Raw genomic sequence first — 20,280 nt, 5'->3', positions numbered from 1 at the left:
GTAATCTTGAAACGTGTTCAGCGTCTTTGTAGGTTTGTTCTGGTTTGATGAGTCCGGGTCCTGCAGTAAGTCTGTTCTTAGACCCTGGGAGCCAGGATTTTAAATTATCTGTAATGCAGTATAATTTAAAGGAGTGAGGACATTATGAGGGGACAGCGAGCACATGTTACAAAATCAGGGTCAAGATCTTTTGCAGACTTTGTTTATCAGAGTCCATTTAGTCTGGGTATGTCCAGGCCAGCTGGCAGAAATTTTAAGATAAGAAGGTGGTGGAAAAATGGATGAATGCCTGGATAGAAAGGTTGAGTAGAGAGATGGACAAAGTATATACTCATTATTGCATTATTGATAATATAAATTATTGGTGAAAAGGTTTCTCTGCTAGAGAGTATTAAACAATTGAACAGACATATCTAAATGAGATCGTGGTGACAAGTCCAGAATTTTGAAGACATTTATAAACTGACCAAAAATTTAGCCAGAGAGCACTTAAAATTTTTTTTTAATGGTCCTTACTTCAACAGTTAATTAAGGCATTGGAAATAATATATCACTTAGTGTAGTCTAGGGACTCCTCAGTTACCATCTCTGTTTCATAGGAAGTAAAAATACTTCTTCTGAGACAATAGAAGAGTAAGAGTGTAAAGCACACAGATGAGATTTCTAAGGAGGGAAGTACAGAACCACCAGCTGGTAATTATGGTTTAGAGTATGAAGGAGACAAAGGGAAAACACCAAGAGAGATGATGATGGCAGAAATATTGGCTGAAGGTCAGAGATAGAGGCAATACAAGTATAAAACTTTAAACAGATAGGAAATGTCAACACGAACTTAAGTTTAGGAATTTCTATTCTGAAAGAATCTCATAGCCATTGCAAATGGAAGAAGACTGTATGTACACTTGGTTTTACCTCTTCAGCTGGAGCAGCTGTTTCAACAGTTGAGTTGCTAGGCACAGTCAGGAATAGAATATCTTAATTTTGGAGAAACCCAACTGTTAAAACAGCTGTTTGGTCTGATTACTAGACTTAAGCTGGCTCTGCTGAGGTTGCAAGACCTAATGGGATCATAGCACCAGGCAGATTGGCTATTATTATGATTTTATTGGACATAACAAAAATATGAATAGATGCTAGGTTGAATGCTAGGTTGGACAGGACTCTCCAAAGATGTCATATTCCCCGGTTTGTTTTGGCAAAGTGGTAAGGCAAATAATGTGGTCTTTTACCTTGTTCCAGGTTCATGGAAATTATCTGAAATAATTATGCCTCATAGTCTTTGGATGCTAACTTTTTTCCTAGCATTAAAAACAACAAAACAACAACAACAACAACAAAGAAAACTCCCTAGTGCTATTAAAATCTCTTTATTTAGTCTCTTAATAACAGATAATATGCCTGTTCAACTCACTTCAAGTAGTCAGTCGCTTGTATTGCTTATTTCCTATTCTTTGTGGTCTAAGAATCCTGTTCATAGTAACCACCAAATTTGTCAACTTGTAGACAATGCATTTTTAATATCTAGAAGAACTGTGAGTGATGCTCACAATGATAAAAATCTTGAATTCCAAATGTACCGTCTCAAGCACCTTTTTTCATGGAAAAGACTCCCCATTAGGTTAGTTTCAGGTAAATGAAACATTTAAAATACTTGTTGAGGTGATTTGATTATTTCTTGCTTGAAAGACGAATTTTATTTGATATAAATACATATTTTAAACATTCCGAAATAGATTTCATTTTCTCTATTTTCAAAATGAAAATAGCTTTGCTTTTTATATAATCACAAATGTAGTCATATTCACATTTAAAACAATATAGGAAAATATAGTGAAAGAGAGCAAGCAGAACCCTTATACTCTCAGTCTTCACAGAAAACTGCTGTTAACATTTTGGCATTCTTCCTTGCATACATCTCATGTACATCTACATAAAGATACAGATAGGAAATTTAATTTTACATAAATTAGTTTTAGCTGTATGTGTTTTTTATTTTGCTTTTTTGTTTTTAGTTTCAAATTTTTATTTAAATTCCAGTTACCATACAGTGTAATGATAGTTTCAGGTGTAGACTTTAGTGATTAGTTGCTTACATACAGTACACAGTGCTCATCACAGCAAGTGCCCTACTTAATCCCCATCACCCATTTAGCCTGCCCCCCACCACTTTCCCTCCAGCAACCCTCCGTGTGTACTCTTAGTTACAAGTCTGTTTTATGGTTTGCCTCTGTGTCTTAGGTTCATTTGTTTCTTAAATTCTTCATATGGTGAAATCATATGGTATTTGTCTTTCTCTAATGGATTTATTTTGCTTAGCATAATAGTCTCTAGCTCCATCCACATTGTTGCAAATGGCAAGAATTCATTCTTTTTTATGGCTGAGTAATATTCCATTGTATATATATATCTCACATCTTCTTTAACCTTTCCTCAATCACTGGACATTTGGGCTCTTTCCATAATTTGGCTATTGTTGATAATGCTGCTATAAACATCAGGGTTTATTTTATTTTTCTAAAAAAATCTTATCAGGGCACCTGGGTGGCCCAGTCAGTTAAGCATCCAGCTTCAGCTTAGGTCATGATCTCACGATTCTTGGGTTCAAGCCCTGCATCAGGCTCTGTGCTGACAGCTCGGAACCTGGAGCCTGCTTCCGATTCTGTGTTTCCCTCTCTGTCTCTGCTCCTCCCCCACTCGCACTGTTTCTCTCTCTCTCTCTCTCTCTCTCTCTCTCTCTCTCTCAAAAATAAATAAACATTAAAAAAAACTTATCAAAATTGTGTGACTATCTTTCCATGTCAGTATAGATCTACAATTAAAGTCTTGATTGGGGGGAGGGGTGTCATACTTTGAAGCAGTGACTTACTGTTGCTAGTTTCTAAAACTCAATGTTGTAAGTAAATCAGAAAGCAGAATTGAAGGTAATTCTTAGGGGTTATAAGAGATGAACTCAACTATGGAAGGTATAATTTTGCTGCTTTCACTGAAAAATATATGTGTTTATTTTTCTAACTAAAGCAAATGTATATGTTTTGAATGTTTATATTAACAACTAAATAAAAATGTTTTGGTTATAAATGAAGTATTTTGTTTTTTGTTTTTTTACTTTTTTAATGTTTGTGTATGTTTGAGAGACAGGGAGGGAGAGAGCATGACTGGGGAGGGGCAGAGAGAGAGAGAGAGAGACAGAATCTGAAGCAGGCTCCAGGTTCTGAGCTGTCAGCACAGAGCCCAATGCAGGGCTTGAACACATGAACCGCAAGATCATGTCCTGAGCCGAAGTCAGACGCTTAACTGACTGAGCACCCCAGGCGCCCCAAGTATTTTGTTATTTTAAAACAAAAATTGGGGCACCTGGGGGGCTCAGTCGGTTGGGTGACTGACTTCAGCTCAGGTCATGATCTCTCTATTGGTGAGTTCGGCCCCACATCAGACTCTGCTATCAGCACAGATCCTGCTCCACATCATCTCTCTCCCTCTGTCTCTGCTCCTCCCCTGCTTATTCTCTCTCTTTCAAAATAAATAAATAAACATTTAAAATAAATAAAATTAAACATTAAATAAGCTTTTTTTTTTTAGTTAAGAAACACTGCTTTGCTTTTTCCTATTTTCTAGGCTAAAAAATACAAGCTTTCCTCACTTTAGCATTCATAAATAATTTCTCATTATTATGAATTGGTTCAGAAGATGAAAATATTTTTTATATTCACACTATGATGTATTGCTGTTGAAAAAAATGGGACAGGTTAGCTTTTCTAGCTCTTCTAGCACTGGTAAATTTGGGTGCTTAACTACCTTTAACCAGTTTCTGAGAACAACTTCAACATTTTTGTAGAATACTAATTTCTTGAGTATCTCATATTTAACACTTCCCCTCCTTCTCCTTCCTACTCCATTTATACACACATACACTGTATAGGGAGGATTAGACACATTTGAAGTGTGAAGTTTTTTTATACCTTGGTTTCAAACATTGAAAAGCCATAGCGAAGCCAGCTACCAGAGAGAGCTCATTTCAAGTGTGTGATGGCAAGGAAAGAGAATATTATGTATTTAATACTTAAAAAAAATCATGGCCTTTGGAGGTTTCAATGAAATTCCTCTTAGGTTCCAAAACCTTCCATTTAATAATATTTGATTCTGCCTTGGAAAAATTAGTCAAATATTTCCCTCTTTAACTTAAGACACTTCTAGGGAATACATCTTAACTCACAAAACTTTTGAATAAAACTTTGGAGCATACTTACCAGTTTCTGAAATCCTATCTTTTTAGGGCTAGTGGATAAATAATAGACATTAAATTTAGGAGACTTTCTGGCCTGACCTGGTAGAGTTTTTTGTTTATATTATTAAGGTATGGAAGAATCAGACTGTTACAGGGAAATTGAATTTAAGTTGATAGAAATGAATTTTCTCTATGCAAGATTACTTGGAAATTGATTTTCTTACCTTCCCTCAAATGGGTGTGGCCAGTTATGCTCTCACTCTACCAGAGTTATGTTGACGTGTGATTTCACAAAAGGTCTGAAGTCTTAAACATGAGGACATTTTCTCAAATCTAGGACGCTTGCATAGAGAACATGAGTAGCAGGTTAGTGATCTTGGCATTGAGTTCTCATCTCTCCTCATGGAGGGACACAATTTTAGTCATCGGGATTTGTCTTTTAATGGATCAGACAGAGCCAATTGTGACTTCGGGTTATGCAGTTTAGCTTATCGTAATTGCTAAGATACCAAGATTGGCCAGGCCTAATTCATCTGAACTGTTACACCATTGCCAATTGCCCTTCTGTGCAGTGTATGGATTTCCAGGAGAAGACCATCTGAGAGTGGACTTAGGAAGAGGTGTAGACAGAAGCCAGGGACACTGAAGATGACAGTGTCCATAAAAGCAGGGGAGAGTAGGGTTGGATATGGTGCAGACCACCAGGATACATCCCTTTCTGAAGCCACGGGCTGATAGAGCTCCAGTAGACCATCTCTCTCATTTCTGTTGAGACCAAACATGGTTTCACCATACATGTCAACACAGTCACTGCCAATCCTTTTGAATTGAAAAATGAAGAAAACCTCTATGTTTTATTAGGCCTAGGAAATAATGAAAGAAGTCTTACATTTTTGCTTTGTACTTTATGCGTCACAAACACTTTTCCATCCACATTGGCAAAGGACTTAAACTGTGGGACAGACTGGGCAGTGTTGATTAATGTGTTGGCTGAGTTGGCCCCCTGATGGGACAGGGAACCTAGTGGTTGCCAGTGTGAGGTTTACTTATGAGAATGTTATTAGAGTGGACCTAATTTATTACATCCCAACCCTCATATGTTGACTTCCAGTTACTCAGTAAAGTAATTAAAGGATTGGAAGTGCATTTCTCAGCCTCACTTTCAATTGACATTCTCTGGTAATGGAATGGGGTAAAAATGTGAGCCAGGAGACCTCTTCAAAAACTCTTTGAAAACTTTTCATAAATGGTTATGTTTATTAATATGCTAACATAAATATTATGATACATAGTTTAAGATGGAACTGCTTTTAATATTTTATAAAAAGTGGTAAATTAGAAATCAGACTTTAAAAGCAAGAGGTCTAGGAGCACCTGGGTGGCTCAGTCGGTTAAGCATCTGATTTCGGCTCAGGTCATGATCTCGCTATGCATGTTCGAGCCCCACTTTGGGCTCTGTGGTGACAGCTCAGAGCCTGGAGGTGGCTTCAGATTCAGTGTCTCCCTCTCTCCACCCCTCCCCTGCTCGTGCTCTTTCTCTCTCTCTCCAAAATAAATAAACATTAAAAAAATCTAAAATCAAGAGTTCTTTCTCTGAGATCCATGTATCTTGAAAACATGCTAAGTAAAAGAAGTCAGAAAAAAAGGTCACATAATGTATGATTCCATTAATATGAAAGAAGGACATGATTGGGCTTAGGGAATTGGGTGGTCTGAGAAATATTTTTAATTTTATTTTTTTAAAGTTTTTATTTATTTATTTTGAGAGAGAGAGAGAGAGAGAGAGAGCCCCCAGGGGAAGGACAGAGAGGGACAGAAAGAATCCCGAGAAGGCACTATCCGTATAGACCCTGATGCACAGGGCTTGATCTCAGGAACCATGAGATCATGACCTGAGTGGAAACCAAGAGTTGGATACTTAACTGAGCCACTCAGGTGCTCCAGGAGCCCTTTAGTTTAAAGAGAATTGAAAAACAGTTTGAACACTTTGACTTTAAAAACTCGATTTTTTTCCTGTAGTTTTCAAAGAAGATACTGTAATTTCAAAGAAGTGCTGCTCATGACTTACTGAACCTTACTTTGAAATTTATAAGCAGTAGAACTTTTCAGGTTCTATTTTTATGAATTAGTTCTTTTAAAATATTTAAATATACTGGAATTAATATGGTTTGCTATCATACATAAACAGTACATTTAGTTGTTTCTGAATTTTGTGTATTTGACAGTATAAGAATTTATAAAATTTTGATTCCCTGTCCAGATCATGTATTAAGTAGCTGTATGTTTATAATGATTCTAGCACTAAGTTGTGGTCCTTTGCTTGTTTTGGTATTTTGAGAGTTTGAATTGATGAGCTTGTCATTGTTGTAGCTTTGGAATTGAATTTTAAAAATACACAGATATAAACAGTGTTATATTTTAACATCATTAATAGGCTCTTTGCTTTCCTGATAGGTCCTTCTAGGACTGAAGAGTCCAAATCAACTACTAAAATATGAGAAAAATGAAATTTAAGTTAAATATTTTCTTCTTGAGCTCTCTTATACGCTCTTGTTTTTTTCTTCTCTATGCAGTATGTTGGACTCATTTGAAATGTCTTAAATTTTGGTAGAGTTGTTTAATCCTGTCTATTTGTCATTTTCATGTATTACATTAAAACAACCTCTGATTTTTAGTAAACTGTATCACCTTTCTGTTCTCCCAAGTTCTTTTCTTGGTATCGATTGGTGTTTGATTCATTCTCAATTTCACTATTTTTGTTAGAAGTGATGGAGAGTGACTTCCCCCCCCCGCCCTTTACATTGCCTCTTTAAAAATAGATAGGCCATCGTTGCTTCTCTAGGGAATTTTGTCAAGGCAAAGATTGAGAAATAAGGATGGTGTGTCCTCGGCCTGCATTTTGGTCTCTTCGACTCGGGTCGCCTAGTTGACAGCTCTGGTGTCTTAGGAAAGCTTCTCCTCTCTCACCACTTTAAAAATCACCAAAGTTTGTTGTTCTCTTTGAATTATCTTTTTTGTTGGTTTTATAGTGGAAGTTTACTGATTTAGGTCTAATAGTCCAGGTGTTTTTGCAGGAAATAATCCAAATTCTGGATTATTATAATCTTGTGTTTCTTAAAATGTTTATATCGTTAACAGAACTTTCTACTGATATTTGAGCCTTTGGTAGATAGTATCAAGTATCACTTTTGGCCTAATTAATACATGCCTTTAATTTTCATAACAAGTTTAGTGATTGTTTTAAGATAAACTGAATTTTAAGTATGCCGAGACCATTTCTCCATCTTTCCTTCCTGCTCTCTTTATTTCTTTCTTCCTAAATCAAAAACAAACCAAACCAAAAACAACATAAAAGCATTAGCTGAAGTTTTGGGGGAAAGTTACCCATAGTTCTAACTTTCCAAAACAACTGTAATCATTTTTTCATGTGTTACTTTCTGTCTTTGTCCACATATATGGTTGTTTTGTGTGATTAATATGTAGTTAAGATTATAGAGAACATTTATAAATCTTAACAATAAAAAGGTGAATCCTGGGGCTAATGAATATATGCTGTGGGAAAAGGAAGCATAAATAGATAAATGTTTAGGATAAACAAAAGGATAAATTTTAGGAATTTGAGCCATCCTAGGTCCAGCTGTGTTATCTAATTTTCAAAAATAAGGTGGTTCTAATTATTAAGAAATGAGGTATTCTAAGAAAGCTAAAATTTGCTCCATCATTTACCCTTGGGCTTTTCAATTTGTTTTTTTGATAGAATTTGTTCAGAAATACCTAGTACTTCTAGGTATAAAAGAGAATGCAATTTAGTTGGAGAGGATCATGCTTGATCTTTTCCATCACTTATCATGTGATCCAGATAATACTTTGTACCTTCATGAGCTTTAATAAGGAGAAAAATTGTTAAATCACAGAATACTTAAAGGATTAGATTAAAAATGCCAATGTTGGATTCACATGCCATGCAAATATTTGTAATTACATAGAGACATGAATAATTAACGTTTATAACTGTATCTTTTTTTGTGTAACTGTGGATATCATTAATGTGATGAATGTCCTTTTGTGTAAATTTTGGTGGTTTGATACATAGTATAGGTTGTGTGTGAACTCCAGGATCTCATGAGGAAACTGGACTTGTCCAGGAGTACGTGTCCCAGATCACTCACTGATCAGTGACAAGGCAGTGCTAGTGTATTTTAATTTCTATTTGAGTGCCATTTTTCATCAACTACACCATAGCCACATAGCAGCATGTTGACACCTTTGAGCAGAAGTTAAGCATTCCTTTCTCTGCACCAGAAATCACATCAACATCATGACATTAGTTGGTTTCTTTTTATAAGAATAACACTTGGAAAATAAATTAAATTATTGAACATAAAAATGTAAGTGAGGTGTATTTTATTACAGCCAATAAAAGATTAATACCTGGGAGTGTCTGAGGAAAAACAACTAATCTAATCTTCCATACTGGGTAACAAAAGTTAGAGGAATCCACAGGTTATTCTTGCTTATGACTGATCTAGAATGAATCAGAGATGCAGACACAGCCCAAATGAGAATACAAGTGGTATGGTAGTAGGATACAAATAATGGTATTAGGCATGTAGTTCTTGTAGAGGAAGCAAGAGGATGTCTCTAAGGAAATGATACTAAAGTGGGTTTTGCAGGATGAACAGAAGTTCACCAGGTAGCCTGCAGCCTTCCAGGCCCAGAAAACTGCATGAGCATGGTGTGGTTAGTGTATGCAGTTCAGGGAACAGAAATGGTTTGTGGAGGGCATAAGAAAGGTGGTAGACAGAATGAGTTTAGAGCCACTGCACTGGTCCTACATTTGGCTTTTACCAAAGACAGCAAGATTTTTGTTTCCATGCCAGAGAAATGTTGAAAATGTTGTATAATTAATGAAAGGAGAAAGAATAACATAACCAATCAATATAAAATAATGGAGAAGTGTTTTTAAAACACAGAGAAGACAATCACATGTGGCCTTGCTGAAAAGGGACTATTTTGAGGGAAAGTGGGCAGTGTCCTATTCCAGTCTGACTAGTAGGCAAATGCTTCAGAGAGTTAATTTCCCAACCCACATCAGAAATGTATTAGCACAGGTAACCTGATTGATGACACAGCTAAACTATCTGCTATGACTCATCATATAAATGTTAAAATCCATTATGCCCTCAACCACTGATGCTCTTTGACATTCTAGAATTCATCACTGACTGGGTTAAAGGTAGCTTTATAGAAAGAAGTTTATATAAATAGAATATATATATACATATACATATATATGTGTGTGTATATACATATACATACATATACACACACACATATATATTTCTTTTTAAAAAATTAGGACAGTGTTAAGAGACATGTTGATAGGGGCGCAGACAGGAAATACTCAAGTAAATAAAAGATTTGACAGCATAAGACACATCCTATTCTTATTACATTGTTTTCCCATAATGATTATCTGATTTTCCATTTTAAGTACTATATGGGAAGCCAGGAAATCAGGATTCTAGACATAGCCGTATCATCTTCTAAACATGTATCTCATCCCAGAGAAGTCTCTTTACTTTTCTAGCCTTCACTTTCCTCATTTCTTGAATGAAAGAATTTTCTAGTAGGTTCAACAGGATGTAGCAGAGATGTTTCATAGGCTACTTTGGAAGATGAAGGGAGCCTCCTGCCAACCTTACCCCCTCCAACAGAGCAGCTTTGCTTTTATTTATATTGTAAATGGAGCTTTTACAAGATTTTTTGATAAAAGTATTACATCACTTTTTAAAGGTTTGAAAATCAGCTAACTAGAAACTTCATAGGGCATATCCAACTCAGAAACAATTTGCACATCTGTAGAAGGAGGATAGCAACAGTTCTATTTCGTAGGTATCGGAGGGTTGAACAAGAAGTTACATGGAGAAGAGGGCACAGAATATAGGAAGCATTCGATATGTTAGCTATTAGCCATTCCCCACCCCAAATAGGTCCCATACAAATAAGACTGCATTTCATGTCTTATTTGTACTCTTTGAGTATGAAATGTTGACTCGAAAAAATTGCCTAACCCATCTGTTTTGTATCAAAAACACTATAAAAATGTCTTGGACATTTACTTTGTGAATATTTACTATAGCCATTTTATTTGGTTTTTTTGTGCATTGCATCTTCTTCCATGTTTGAAAGTCGTCTTCTTTCCATCAGGTTTTTGAAATAATTATGACCAGATGGAATTGTGAAATTATACGTATCAATGTGTTTCAGGCTTTCCAGTGCATGGGAAAGTGACATCAGCATCCACGCTCTAACCCTGCCCTCTGCAACCTGCTTAGAGCTGCTGCTGATATTATCCAGGAACAACGCCACGCTACCTCCATCGCTTCGCTATATGAATTCCTTTCAGGTAGGAACAGCTCCTTTACCCTGGTATGATTTTTCAGTTTCACTTGTGAATTGTTTTTTGAGGATCTTGTGTTTCATAGGAGATAGCTCGCAGAACCCAGAGTTCCAGATGATAATAATAATAAGCACACTAAGCTCAGAACTGATTAGGTAATTGTCCAGTAGTGGCAGAACCCATATCTGTCTAACCCCAGAGTTTGTTCTCTTAACCTCCACCTCTCCTGCCTCAGAGAAAAATGGCAAACATCTGACAAAGACACTGTGAATGCATTTTCCTTTTCCTAGCTTTGCCCTAGAACAAAGATTTTCAACCATTATGAGTAGCTTTGCTACTCTTAGCTTGCAACCAAATCGCCAAATAGATGTTTAAGTTAAGCTGATGGTGTTCTACCCACTTCTGGCACCTTTTCCCTCTCTGCCAGGTTCTTCCCTCATCACTTTGACCCTCCTCTGGATTTTTATCAGGACATGGTCACAGTAAGACAAACAGGACAGAACAGCATATGTGGTCTGATCAACAGGAAGACCTCCTTCCTAGTAGGCAGCTAATTGTCAATGAGGTGGCAAATGAGAGTTAAGATGTTAACTATTTGCTTAAGTTTATGATCCCGTAGCTACTGAATGTAACATTGAACTTATCTATGACTCTTGACAATGGAAAAATACTCATAAGCTCTCTGAGGCTTGTGAGACGGCCACATGCATTGCTGAGAAATGAGTAAACATGGGTTGGCTCTACATCTGAAGTATTGTGGCTGTATCCTAAGATAACTTCAGGATCAGTGTATATTGCTTGATATACCTCTGTGGTAAAACAAGATGTGGATTTTCCTATGAAGTATACCTCAGGAAATTGTTTGCAAAAATTGCTCCAAGGGAATGCTTCCAAACTCATTTTACAAGGCCAGCATCCCCCTGATACTAAAACCAGACAAGAATACCACTAGAAAAGAAAATTATCGGTCAATAATCCTGATGAACATAGATTCAGAAGTCCTCAACAAAATATTAGCAAACCAAATTCAACATACATTAAAAGGATCATACACCATGACCAGATGGCATTTATTCCAGGGTTGCAAGGATGGTTCAGCATCTGCAAATCACTGTTAATACACCACATTAACAAAATGAAGGATAAAAATTATATGATCATTCAATAGATTTAGAAAAAGCATTTGACAAAATTCAACATCCATTTATGATAAAAACTCTCAATAAAGTGTGTATAGAGGGAACATATCTCAAGATAATAAAGGCCATAATATGACAAGCACACAGCTAACATTATACTCAATGATAAGATCAGAAATAAGATAGCGATGCTCACTGTCCCCTCCCCGCCCACCCACTATGTTCAACATAGAATTGGAAGTCCTAGCCAAAGCAGTTAGGCAAGAGAAATAAATAAGAAGGATCCAAATTAGAAAGGGAAAGAAGTAAAACTATTTGCAGAAGATGTATCACATAGAGAAAATCCTAAAGAGTCTACCAAAAACTGGAAGAATTAGTTGCAGGATACAAAATCACTATACAAAAATCTGTTGTGTATCTATATACTGATAACAAACTATCAGAGAAATTAAGAAAACAATCCCATTTCCAATTGCATCAAAAAGAATAAAATACCTAGGAATAAATTTAGTCAAGGTAAAGGACCTATACACTGAAGGCTATAAGACATTAATGAAAGTAATTGAAAAAGAAATAAGTGAGCAGATATTTTGTGCTCATGATTGGGAAGAATTGATATTGTTAAAATATCCATACCACCCAGTGCAACCTACACATTCAACACAACCCCTGTCAAAATTCCAACGACATTTTTCACAGAACTAGACAAAGAATTCTTAAATTTATGTGGAACCACAAAAGACCCTGAATAGCCAAAGTAATCTTGACAAATAAGAACAAAACTAGAAGTATTATACTTCTGATTTTAAACTATATTACAAAGTTATAGTAATCAAAACAGACACATAGATCAGTGGAACAGAAGAGAGAGTCCAGCAATAACCCATGTGTATATGATCAATTAATTTATGACAGAGAAGCCAAAAATATACAATGGGAAAGTCTCTTCAATGAATGAAATGTAATATGGGGACAGTCTCTTGAGTGAATGTTGGGAGAACTGGACAGCCACAGCAAAAGAATGAAACTGGACCATCTCAAAACTTAACTCAAAATGGATTAAACACTTGAATGTAAGGCCTGAAACCATAAAACTCCTAGAAGAAAACATAGGCAGTAAGTTCCTTGACATTGGTCTTTATGATGGATGGTTTGCCTTTTTTTTTTTTTTTTTTTTTTTTTTTTGAGAGAGAGTGAATGTGAGCAGAGGAGGGGCAGAGGGAGAGGGATAGAGAGAATCTTAACCAGGTTCAACACCCAGCATGGACACAGGACTCAGTCTCACAACCATGAGATCATGACCTGATCTGAAATCAGGAGTCAGATACCCAACTGACTGAGCCACCCAGGCACCCCAGTGATGATTTTTTCATCTGACACCAAAAGCAAAAATAAACAAGGAGATCTACATTAAAGTGAAATGCTTCTTCACTGTAAAGGACCATCAACAAAATGAAAAGGTAACCTAACTAAATGGGAGAAAATATTTGCAAATCATAGATCTGGTTAATATCCAAAATATATAAATAATTCATACAACTCAGTAGCAAAAAAAACCCACTCTAATTAAGAAATGGACAAAAAGTCTGAACAGACATGTTTCCACAGAAGTCATACAGATGGCCAACAGGTACATGAAAAGATGCTCAGCATCAAAAGTCTTCAATAAATTTCATATTAAAAAAATAAAAATAAATTAAAATTAAAATAAAGTAACTTCAAAAGTCTTCAGAGAAATGCAAATTGAAACTACAATGAGCTATCATCTCACACCTGTTAGGATGGCTATCATCAAAAATATAAGAAAGAACCAAGTGTGGGCAAGGAGGTGGAGAAAAGGGAACCATTATGCACTGTTGGTGCAATTGTATATTGGTGTAGCCATTGTGGAAAACGGAAACCTGTTGGCCGAAAATTTAAAAACAGAACTACCATATGATCCAGCAATTCCACTACGGGGTGTTGATCCAAAGACAATGAAAACATTAACTCAAAAAGATATATGCATCCCCATGTTCATTGCAGCATTATTTACAATAGCCAAGATATGGAAGCAAACTAAGGGTCCATCTGTGGATGAATGGATAAAGAAGTTGTGGGGTATATATGCAATTCAACCGTTAAAAAAGAATACAACTCTATTGTTTGTGACAACACGGATGGACCTGGAGGAGATTATGCTACGTGAGATAGAGATAGACAAATACCATATGTTTTCATTTATATGTGGATTCTAAAAGACAAAACCCAAACCAAAGATAACCAAGCTCATGGGTACAGAGAGGGCAGACTGGGTGGAGGTGATCAAAAGGTACAAAGTTCCAGGTATAAAATAGGTAAGTCCTGGGGATATAGTATACAGTGTAGTGACTGTAGTTAATAATACTATATTGCATATTTGAAAGATGCTAACAGATTAGATCTTAAAAGTTCTCATCACAAGAAAAAAAATTTTTTGTAACTGGGATGGTGATGGATGTTAACTAGACTTATTGTGATGATCATTTTGCAATGTATATAAATACGAAATCATGTATTACACCTGAAACTAATATAATGTTACATGTCAATTAAACCTCAATTAAAAGTATTTTTTAAATAACTGCTCCATTCTAATTCACAACCATATTCTCCTTGTAATCTGTTATGTTTGATTTTCTTCAATACCAATTCATATTTTGGCCTTGGTGTACCTGTTTTATTAATCAGTACTTGATTCAGCCTCAACCCTGAACTGACCTTTGAGAACATCTTCTTCTGTAGGAGAGGGAACTGAGATTCAGAAAGATGGAGTGAGTTGGCCAGGGAAATCCTACCATGTTAGGGACAGAGCTGAACTCACCAGGCTTGTGCCCCAGTAAGTCCGCCTGCACCTAAATGCAGAACTTGCTGACGTCCTGGGATGTGGAATGTGTGTGATTTATAGATGGAGGCACCTTAGTTTACAGTATTTCTTTTAAGTTTTGCTCATTGGGTCGAACATTGAGTAACATAAAAGTTTGTGTTTGCCCACAAACATTTATGGAGGGAGATACAAGAAACTGAATAGTGGTTATCTTTGGGAAGCGAGTTTAGAAGACAGTTACTATTTATTTCACTTTCTCATGTACTGTTTGAAATGTTTATATGATGGGTGAGTGGGGATCAAGAGAGATGACTTCTAACTTTGAGGGTTTTACAGCCTTTGGGGGAGAGAGAACAATCATCCATGTGTGATAGAAATTGGGGATAATTTTATTACAAAGTAGCCTTAACTCAAGCCTTAAAGAGACTGAAGGTAAAAGAATAATTTAAACTGGCTATGGGAAAATTGAGAGGAGGCCCAATCTGTATTCTCCATGAGAACAGAGGAGGTCTTAATCCCTTCAGGGATCTTAACTCAGGCTCAGGTAGACACATGGGCATGAAAGCCATGCTCGCTCTCATGGCGTGAGTGCCTCCTCATAGCAGCTTAACCACAGGAGCTCTGTTACTGAATATCCCTCTCTACTAGTGATTATACTTCCTCTGCTTTCAGTCTGTTTGCTGAATATTATTAATCAGGAACACAGACACTTTCCTAGTTTCCAAGGTTCAGAGAAACTTGGCACAAGTTCACGAACAATGTCTGCTAAAGCGATGTAGTCCCTGCTGCTACCCCTGGAAATATGCATTCTTATCAGGAACATACCAGGAATCGACTTCCTCATGCAGGTCTTCACTGCAAGATAAAGGATCAGTGAAGAAGGGGAGGATGTCTGTCAGGATTAGAAAGAGATGCTCTGCTTTTTCATCTTTGTAACACCTACTTAATCATTTATTACAATGGCAAGGAACAGGGCTGCTAATTTTGCCCATATTTGGGATTTACTCTTTCAGTTGGAAATTCACTGTAACACACATCTTTTAAAGTGCTGTATTGGCAAGAGCTATAAAATAGTAGAATGACACTTGTTAAGATACCATCTTTACATTTCCAATTCTCTTACCTTCTAGGCCAAGTTAGTTACTGTGAGCACTGCTACTTTTTTTGTAAAAATGTTATTTTAGGTTTTCCAAGGATTCAAATGGCACTCCTGCTTGAGCTGTTATCACTGCCAAATCCCAAAAGGAAAGGTTTATCTTATTAATTAGAGCTATTTACATATATGAAATTCTAACTTCTTAAATTACAGTGTAGCCAATAGGGATATCTTTTGGTGGTTTTGTTATAATTTTAACTTCTGTGTTACCAGCATATCTTAATATCCATAGTGTGATTATAAGCAAACAGAATGCAGGATTTGGTTGAGAATCATTGATGGATTGCTAAGCGCATACGATAGTTGTTGTGCCCCAAGAAGAAGAATGGATTTAGAAGAATTTTAAGCTCAGAATGAAATTCTTCTGTGACCTTCCTCTTGCAATGAGAATAAAATCCAAACATTGTATCAGAAACCAGATCTGACTTTGGTGTTCTTGTTGTATACTTAATCAGGCCAGAGGCCCCAAGGGCCCCCAGCTGAGCATTGTTTTCCCAACTTACATATGCTTCCATTTCCACGTTTAGAGACATGGAGTAACTAAGTAGTAACATGGCGGAGGGCTCCATTAATAGACTGAGCCATCTGGCTAAACTATCTCTCTCCCTTAACTTCTGGCTTGACTCCCTCCCACTGAGAATTCTCAAGATGAGTCTTCCTTGGAAACTTATACTCAGCTGAGAGATAAGGAGTGATCCACTGCCTTGAGCCTTGAGCTGAGGAAACCTTTTTTGTTCTTTCCCATACCTTACCTCATTAACTCCAGCTCCATCAGCTACTCCAGGCCTTCCCAGCTGTGCAGATGGCATTTCTAAGGGCATAGAGCACCCAGATTAAAGCTTTTTTGTTTCCCACAGGTTGATAGCTGTGTTCTAGTTACTGTAAATGTTTTCAAAGACATTATCCTTTTTATTATTATTATTATTATTATTATTATTATTAATATCATCCTTTAGAGAACCACAGCCTTCCAATGTGGGAGCAGTGTAACATTCTCAAGCATTATGGGTCCTGGCAAAAAAGTTGAGCCTCATCAGATTAGAGTTTTATGTGTATGTTGTGTGGTTGAATTACATAGTGACAATATGTAGAGAGGAAGAAACAGAAAAGCTTTATAGGCCTTATCTATTACCATATGATAGCTACGGTTGGTCAGGGATATTTTCTCAGCTCTAGAAGGATTTGAAATCATACAGTATTCACTGGGGAAGGGTAAACTAAGTGAAGCATCTTGAATAAGGGCCCTCTATACTGTTTAGAGCAGGAAATTCTCATTTATGTTACTTGATTTTTAAGAAATCCACTGATAGTTGAATTTCATCATTTCCATGATATAAAAACCATATATTCAACTTCTCAATTGTTCAGAAATTAATAATTTTACAAATAATTCTCCCATCCAGCCACTTTCCCACCACCTGCTAATATCTCTGTCATGAGAGAAGAAGAAAGGAAAATAACATGTGAAAATTTGGTTTAATCATTTGGCCATTTGTTGGCATCTCAGGTAAAAAGCGCTTATGGTACAGTAGTATGTAATCTATAGGGGATCTAAGAAATCATTAGGCAAAGGCCTGAGAACTTTACAGATGATTAGCAACAAAGGGCTACAGAGAAGAGAAAGTGAAGTTTCTTTTTTTCATCTACTTTTAGGCAGCACACAACATAGACGGCCTTATCTGTCTATTACATGCCATGTTCATCTCTGCCCTTTAAAGTAACATTTTACAAAATGATTATTAAAAGATCATCACTTTCATGATAAAAATTACCACTTTCATGATAAAAAACAGAAAAGTATAAGGAAAATTAAAATCACTAGGAATAACCAATATTGGCATTGTAGAGTAATTCTTGTTAGTGTTTTTTATGTATGCTTTGAGAACGCATGTGCACACATACATACACAAGTACAAATATATTTTAGTATAAAACTGGCCTCATTGGAATGGAGAATGAGATTCTGGCAGTATTCTCTTTCCTTTGCTTAATCTTCTGGCATGAAGACAGTCTTCCTGGAGACTGTTAAAGGACCTTGGGGGACTTTTGTATAAAGGTCTTGTTATTAGGTGAGCATGGATAAGGTGGGAGGCTGTGAGCCATGGCAGATGTCCAAGGGTTGCTGCAGATGTAACAGGAGGCAGATAGACCTGCATCAAGATGGGCAGACACTTGCCAGAATTTGTGCTCAGCTCTCATGGTAATCCTTGTATGCATTCCAGAGAATTAAGAGAGTAGTGTTGGCACACTCAACTCCTGAGAAGTGTCAGCCTTTTGTTTTTTTCCGGCTAATTCCTTTGTCCTTGGTGGGCAGAGATAATCAGGAGTTGAGTGCTACTCATTATATTTAGGGAATCCAGTCTCAGAAGTAGTGATTACTGCTCCATTTTCAGTCTCTCCTCTAAACAGATTTCTGAGCGTTGGCTTCAGCAATTTGGGTGTGAAAAGGATGTTGCCTTCTTCATCCCTTTTTGCCCTGCAGGGCGTTCTTGGTTTGGGAAAATGAGTAGGTATCCTTAGTTTAATACGGTTCTCTAGTATGGATTCTCCCTTCCTCTGCCTCCTTTCACATCCAACTGTCATTCTGCCCTACTCTAGAGAGAGCTTGGAGGATGCGGCCAGGCAGAGAGCCAGCTAGAAGCCACTCACCCCGCGCATGTTCCCCGCCACATATCCCTCTTCTCAGGAATTTCTATCCGTACCTAGGAGTTAGGGTTGTAGACAGAGCAGGATAGTTCCCAGGCTGTGCATGGCACTGGCCTGTACTCTGAGGAGCTGCTACTTGGTAGGGGAGCTTGACTGGGCTGGCTTTGTCCTTATTGAGAGAAGCAGGAATGGGGTATAGCCCAGAAAGTAAATAATTATGTCTCTTGGGGTGTCTGGGCGGCTCAGTTGGTTAAGCGTCTGACTTTGGCTCAGGTCATGATCTCATGGTTCATGAGTTCATGAGTCTACTTTGGATTCTGTGTCTCCCTCGCTCTCTGCCCCTCCCCCACTCATGCTCTGTCTCTCTCCCCCTCTCTCTCTCTCTCAAAAATAAACATTAAAAAGAAATAAAAAAATAATAATTATGTCTCTTGTTTGCTTGTTTTAATATATTAACTTCCCCACCCCCTGCCCCAACTCTAAAGGAAGTGCATACTCATGGCAGAAAATGTGGTTTTCATTAGAAAATAATACATATTTGCACTTTTAGCCTAAAAAGATAGAATCTTATAATTAAACCAACTACATCCTAGTCCATTTCAGCCCATCTGTCCTTCTAGACATGGTGGGGAGAGAAGGCCTGATGGCACAGCCTGGTAGGCTCTCAGCAACCTTTGTGATTTGAGGGCACTCACTCTCTCTGCACTTCCAACTCTGAAATCCTAGTGAGGAAGACTGGAAGACAAACAGGGTCTAATTCTTCAATGATGGGATTATGGCTGTATTGATTCTTACATGTCCGGATCCATGGGAAGCTTGTTTGAAATTCAGGTCTCTGGTCAGTAACTCTGGAGGAGAGCCCAGGAATCTGCATTGTAACAAAAAGCCAAAGTGTTTCTAATAAAGCAGTTCCAGGACCAAGGTATGAAACACTTGTATGATAACAGAATATACTCCCAATAAATGTAAAGGGAAAAAATCTTTTAATTATGATGAACACCTGGTTCATGAACTCAGGTTAATTATTTTCCTCATCACTTTTCATTATTCACCTGCACTTAACACAATCCCTGACTTTTGAAGTAACCTGAAGCATTGTCATGGTGTTTATATTTTTTCTTTTACTTGTTTTCTTCTACCATGACCCCTCCCTTTTACAGTCAGGTGCTTTGTAAAATTCAGGTGTTAGTTACCTCTTCAAGTCATCTTGCTGCCACTCAGTTATGCACACCTAACATCCCAGTATCACACAGCCTCTGAGTTTCTTCCTTCCTTCAGGGATGTGCAACCTCTTGACTCCTCTCTCCTTCTCAAGGCAAGTCTAGTCTGGCAGGACACTCAAGGTGTAGCGTAGTCTTAGATCTGCCACCAACTGGACTTGCAAACCTGGTCTAGTTAGGTAACACGTATGGGTCCCAGTTTCTTTATCTGTACATTGAGGGGATTGGGTTAGATTATAAAGTTCCTTTAAAGTACGTGCACACAGAATCATTTTGTCTGCTCCCAGCTATTCATAATTTATCCACCAAGGCTGAATAGTATAACTTTGATCCTTAAAGGGACTAGGTTCTTATTTCTCCTGAACATCTTGAAAGTGTGTAACTGAGGAAAAGTATAGATGAAACCACATTATGTGTTTTTGTCTTTTTCTCTCCAAGAGAATGGAATCCATATCACAAGACCTTCCTAGTAGCTACAAAGAAGGGTCAGGAATGATAGGAGTAGAGAGCTGTGTGGCCCTCGGCTCTTCCAGCCTGAGAGACCCAGATCACTCCTTCATGAGAAGACCCTGGCAGATGGACCGTTAGAGAAAAGGAAGAGGAAGAAAGTTGGGATATTCTCTGGACAGCCCAAGCTTAACTTCTC

General features: G+C 37.3%; 1 protein-coding gene across 5 annotated transcripts in view; it reads left to right on the top strand.

Annotated features, from left to right (window-relative positions):
* The window catches only part of UBE3D (ubiquitin protein ligase E3D), a 240,374-nt gene that overhangs the window by 78,804 nt on the left and 141,290 nt on the right, over window positions 1–20,280 (top strand). For all 5 annotated transcript variants that reach the window (XM_023254158.2, XM_023254157.2, XM_006931866.5 and 2 more), the window contains exon 9: window positions 10,496–10,634. In XM_023254158.2, coding sequence (XP_023109926.1) covers window positions 10,496–10,634 — 139 coding nt within the window. The remainder of the gene's footprint in view (window positions 1–10,495; window positions 10,635–20,280) is intronic.

This window comes from Felis catus, chromosome B2 (assembly GCF_018350175.1).
Source record: "Felis catus isolate Fca126 chromosome B2, F.catus_Fca126_mat1.0, whole genome shotgun sequence".
NCBI lineage: Eukaryota > Metazoa > Chordata > Mammalia > Carnivora > Felidae > Felis > Felis catus.
Note: the sequence above shows the minus strand (reverse complement) of the source record. Positions and strands in the feature narration are given on the sequence as shown.